Raw genomic sequence first — 6,000 nt, 5'->3', positions numbered from 1 at the left:
TCGAGGTGAAGTCGGTGTGATGTGGAGCTGAGTGCAGTCAGCTCCGGGGCCACTGCAGGACAGAGACGTGAGGGTGACCTCAGCTCTGCACAGCAGACAGGCAGCGGTGTAGGTGGAAGTTAGTCCACTGTAATTTCAGAGGTAATTTGTCCCTGCCGAAGCCCCGTAAGCCACCGAGAAGCAGAAAACACTTGAGGAGTGTGTGTGTGTGTGTGTGTATGTTGTGCAGCCAGTCGTCAGTTCGGCCCCGCAAGACTACATCGAAGGCAGGCTGGGAGTGGGAGGGAGGGAGGAGGACTTGGGGAAGCAAAACATGGCGAAATAACAAGTTTGGCTGTGCTCCGCAGTTAGAAAGTGCACCGTGCCTTGCAGCGGCAGGGGCAGCGTCGGACTACATTTTACAAGTTCGTCAGATTTTGGACGCCGGGGAACGAAAAAAAGCGACGCTTTAACTTTTCACAGCGTCGAGTGCACCAGTTTTACGGGCGGCGTTGGGCGAGGAGCGTATCGTGCCCGTGTGTCCGCCCGTGTTTTCCTCCCCGGAAGGTTGGCAGTGCTCGGCGCGACTGTCAACTCGGAACATGGGTGAAGAAGGAAAGTTTATTGCGTTAGGGACTAGTTTAGCCCGCTAGCCTAGCCTAGCCGCGTTAGCTCCGCTGTTGACGCGAGGCGAACCGCGCGCACCTGACGCGGTGTTTCGGGGAGCTGCTCGCGCCGCCACAGATTGAGGAATATATAAGTCGTATTAACAAGTTTGGCAACTGCTGCGCCACGGGAAGGCGTTTTTTTTTTTAACAAAGAGATTATCTGTTTTAATTCCTCCTCCCTGTTGTTGTGTGGAGATTTTTTTTTTTTTTGTCCGGGTTCGGTATGGCAGCCTGACAACTCGGTTCTTCGGTTCTGGTGCGGTGCGGACGGACCCGGACGCCATCACATCAGACGTTGCGCCCTGCTTAAAAAAAAACTGAGACGTTCATGTGATTTTTTTCTATTAACATATAAGCTGTTAATGTTACAGCAGCAACTGCGACGTGCATTGTAATTATATCGCGGGCAAATTAGCTGGGATGTTGTCGAGCAGCGGAGACGCGGCGTCTTGTCAAAATGAAAGCAGCAAGGTGTCCAACAACAGTGGAGGTGCACCGCAGCTAAAACCTCACAGTTATTAAGGTCGCTCCCGATGGCTGGCTGGCTGACGACGACGTTGACAGTTTGTTGAAATATCCCGATTCAAGCCGAGAGACTTTGCGGGCCATATATATCTATTGTTTTTTTTTTTTCTCCTGTTTTGGGAAACAACTGCGGGTAACATTCTAGCAGTCGGCCGGAGTTGACGCGAGCTAGCTGGGTGCGTCTGCGGCTCAATCTGCGATGTATCCGCTCATCTGAGTGTTGCCGTGTTGTTGTGTTGCCTCGCTGGACTCGACTCGCCACCTTGCTGCGTTTTGTTTTTCCGAGACAGAGTGCCAAAAAAAAAAAAAAAAAAGGGGGCCACTTTATCGCCCCCCCCTCCTCCTCCTCTCCTCCTGAAAGTACTTCTTGTCAAATAAGTGGCTAACTTGTTAGCCTCTTAAGTTTCGCCAGCGATGTCTGAAAACGCCCCCACACGAAGCCTGGACGACATCGACCTCGCGGCTCTCAGGGTGGGTATCATTAATGGTTATTTCACGATATGCAACTGCACGTAATCCGTGAGAGATTGTGCGCCAGCCGGACTCAGTAGATGTTATGTCAGTTCGTCTCTTGACACGGAGCGCCACAGCTTTAACACCCACGCAACAAAGTTGAGGTGGGAGAAACGCTCCCTGGCCTTGTGTGTTTACAGTTTCTCGTGTCCATCAGACGCATGATGGAACAAAGTCTCAACATTTCGTCTCCGGACGTGTCCCCCCGCTTTTGTTTCCAGACCTGTCACTTGATCTCACGTCTTCTTGTTGTTTAATTCCACCCAGAAACATAATTTTCACCATCATGGCCCATTGATTTAAAACTGTTTTTGATCATGGCTGTCATTCACAGCATATATCTCTGATGCTACCAGTGCTGTAGCAAGGAATAAAACTCATCTCTCCATTTGTAGAGTTTCTGATAAGTAATGAGTCTTCATTTTGATATATCCTTTCGTTGTAATGGAGGTGACCCAACAGGTGTGTATTGACACACCCATCTCAGAAATCTAAACAAGGACTTGGTTAATGCTTGAAAAAACAATCACAGCTTCCTCCTGCAAGTGAAGCCATGGATTTAGACTATGGGTCTTCTCTTGTTTATATTCTATATTAGGTCAACTCTTGTGTTGTTTCGCAGGATCTAAAAGGGTGTAGCACCACTCCAACACAGAGAAATCCTGATTCATTTAGAACAGGTGTGATTGTTTATTAAAGAATGTTGTAGAGGGGATCATTGGTAAATACAATCAAAACCATATATGGGCTCTGTAAGATTCTCCCAAAGTATCTGTTTGATTTCTTTATTGAAGAGTACAAGTTTAGCAAGTCATCATTGTTTACATTTTCATCTCCACATTGTAGGATCATGACAAGATCATTCATATTATGAACCATGGCGGAGCCACAGTGCCACAAAAATTCAATCAATCAAAAATTCAATCAATAAAAATAAGTAACTGGAAAATAGAAACTATTGGAGAGATAATTAAAAGAGTGGAAAAAGGAAAAAGTACCTGTTTTCGTTTGCTCAATTTATTGGTAAAGTCTGTAAAAACTTTAAATATATCAGGAAAGGTTGCCATTTTTCATTAAACATCTCAGAATCCGAAATTCTCCAAATATCTTTTAATTTTAGAGCAACACTTTCCCATGTCTGTGTGTCTCAGTGGAAATTTGGGGCAATTTACCCAACTACCAAGTTTTTATTCGTAGTAGAACCATGCCGAAGCTTTGTCACTGAAATAGGTGTCATATTAGAAACATTACATTGCATGTAGTGCAAATGCTCATTTTATTTTATATCAATGTACAGGCACTTCTAAATGAGTGAGTTGTGAAAATCTATTGTTTTCTCAGTCATCTACAACATATAAATCCAAAATATTTTTTAGCATTGGAAAAATATGGTTGTGATCATTAAGACAACTGAATTATCATATATATAACATTTTGAGTTGCAGGATTATTTTTCTGTGTTGTGAATTGTAAACAAACGAAAGTAATATTTGCAATTGGTGTAAATCACTGCTCATTGCTTATCCTTAAGCTTTTACAAATGTGTTATGTATTTTCTTCATTTGTTTTGAATCTTTTAAATGAAGCGTTGTTTACTAGCTAGCATTCTTTTGTTCATTGTTGGATTGCGGCACATATCAAGCGTTAACATTAAAGTGATGGGATAGTGTGAAACTATTGGAAAAACATCACCCACGTGTGTTGTTTTGCAATTTGTGCTCGAGAAAACAACTTTACGAAAGCATGGAGTTTCAAAGTTCTTGTGTAAGGAAGAATTAAAAAAAATGCTTGCTTACAGAATTTGTTAGAAATGCTACTTCGTGAAGAAGTAGTCGAGCGTTACATAACAGTTTGATGTCTCATCAACACTGGTTTTTACTGCCAACAGAGCTCAAGGTAAAATCAAACCAAACAAACATTGATGATTATTTCAGGTGACATAAATTACATATCAACTCTCTGAACTCAAATCCGAAATCTGTGGTTAATATCAACAATATCGAGTTCTCCAAGTACGGTACCACCATTATGGCTGACCTGAACATATAGTAGTGCAGGCTTAGCATATTACTCATGGACTTATTACTTGTTTTCAAAAATATTTTTAGATGCTTTATATTTTTTCATTCTGTTTTGTAGTATTTTCATAACGTTAGATTGTTTTCCAAATATATTTATTTCTGACTTTCCCCCACGTACGAGTGGGTACGAGTACCATCGTTTGAGAATCGTGGCTCTGAGTATTTCTTTGACCACAAGTGATTGTTTCACTCTGTCTGTACTTGATGATGTGGTTCAACTCTGGTGAAACGAGAATGGACACTGTCGAGCCCATACCTTCACCAATGCCACATTTCTTTGTGGAACCGAGTTAGCATCGCGAGCATGTAGGCCGTTATCTCATATCAATGCTAAGATCAATAATAACAACGTCACTGTGTGAAATATCTTACCTCTCCAGGAGCTGATTGATCTGAAAATCTAATCAGTTGGTCCTTGGATGATGACAAAACATCCCTGAAAAGTTCATTCAAATAGAGTTAATAGGTTTTTTTGAGCCTAAATCACAATGTGTTTTTTTTTGCTTTAAGTTTGGTTGTTCTTTGGTTTCAAATACTGAATACTGTTGAGCAACCAACAGCAGCTTTCTTAAAATAAAATTCCTCATCTTTCGTTACATTAAGAGTAGTTTGAACTCTATGTAAGCGTGAGAAACGCTTGTTGGACTTTAATAGTTAAGTATATACACCACTCCCAAAACTGACAAAATAAAATAGAAGTGAAATGACGAACCAAATTTGTTTTGTCGTGTCATTGTTACTTCCTGTGTTAATTATTACTTCACATACCTTCCAGTCCAAAAGCATTTACCCACAAAATAGTACTGGAAAAATTTCACTGTTGACAATTGTAGCCGCTGTGTAACCACGGATGTGGTCACTCATTTTTTTGGGGGAGGCTCATCACAGCTTGACGTTTTAGCTAATTGATTGCTTCGCTTTACAAAGTTCCCCATCGTTATATCAAGCTTTTTTTTTTTTTTTTTTTTTTTTATTACCATGCTATCATTATGTTTGCATTAAGTATCAGAGTTATGCTAGAAACAGGGAGGTTCCTCCTAGAATTTCTGTGTGGTTTTACTGCTATTTTGACTCTTCTTTTTTTTTTGCAGTCTTTACAGACAGTTTATTTATCTCTATGTGCTCCTCTTTGTACGCAACGGTACATTTCCCCCTCTATTGCCTCATTCCTCTCATCCCACTATGATGGACGTGGGTGAAGCTACCACCTCTGCCTTTCCACCCACTCTTATCATTACATTATTCCCTTCCATGCCATTTCCTATTGCCTCCTCTTTTACGTCATGGCTCCCTGTCTTTTTTTTTTCTTCCCTGTATATACCATGCATCAAAGCCTTTATTTATGCTGTTTAATCAGTTGTGTGCATTTACATCAGATGTGTGATCAGTTCTACAGCTGAAGCTTTCCTAAATGTATATATGCTGTTTTCCACTTTCATTCCTTATTCTGGAGAAAAATATTTTCCTCCTTGTTAAATGTAGAAAAGCCATCATTGGAAATGGATGAAAGCAGGATAGGTCATGGTGTACATTCTAAACCCAAAGCAGCAATCTCACCACCCACACATCTTCTTAAAGCCATATTGAAATTACATGAAAGTGGAACTGCTAGTCATTTTCCCTTGTCTCTTGGGGAGGGGGGGTTGCATAATTGAGTCAAAGCAACCTATTCCTCATTATTAATGTCGGTGAAAAATGTGTCCATGGCACAACAACATTAAATAAACAAGTGAAGAAAAGGCTGGGGTTGTGCCCGTGCTGTCAGAATTCATCTCTGTGCGTGTAACCTCGCATCAATATCAAGTGAATCTGTGTGTCTGCTTCTTCCATGTGAAGTTTTGTGGGTGGTTTTGAGTGGGCAGCGAAGATGATTGGGCTTAACTGTGGAAATGAAATACTGGATTTAAATAGGCTTTAGCGGTTTTAATGAATGATTTCAGAGCTGTGTGTGTTTATGTGACGATACTCCTGACAGATCGTACAGAACCGCAACTTTGCTCACTCAAAAGTTTAAGCAAGCTCTGAAATTATGACTAAAAACGCACCTTAAACGATCTCGCCCCGGCGAGCACTGCAGCAGTGTTTGTTTTTAGATTTGTTTTGTTTTAGCCTTTGTGCAAATATAACTGCAGGCTCACATCAGCAGCTACCGGAACAGGTGCGTTTTGTAGTATTTTAGTGAATAAAGGTGGCACTGCACTGAAGGAACATGAGTGTAACAACATGAAATATAA

At 41.3% G+C, this 6,000-nt stretch overlaps 1 protein-coding gene across 2 annotated transcripts in view; it reads left to right on the top strand.

Moving 5' to 3' along the window:
- The first annotated feature begins 407 nt into the window (after positions 1 to 407).
- Positions 408 to 6,000, top strand: part of mink1 (misshapen-like kinase 1) — a 30,064-nt gene continuing 24,471 nt past the window's right edge. For both annotated transcript variants that reach the window (XM_080508732.1, XM_080508731.1), the window contains exon 1: positions 408 to 1,643. In XM_080508732.1, coding sequence (XP_080364858.1) covers positions 1,587 to 1,643 — 57 coding nt within the window. In that variant the 5' untranslated portion in view covers positions 408 to 1,586. The remainder of the gene's footprint in view (positions 1,644 to 6,000) is intronic.

Source organism: Blennius ocellaris (genome assembly GCF_963422515.1).
Source record: "Blennius ocellaris genome assembly, chromosome: 14".
Taxonomy (NCBI): domain Eukaryota; kingdom Metazoa; phylum Chordata; class Actinopteri; order Blenniiformes; family Blenniidae; genus Blennius; species Blennius ocellaris.
The sequence above is the reverse complement of the archived record's forward strand: the minus strand, read 5'-3'. Positions and strand labels throughout refer to the sequence as shown.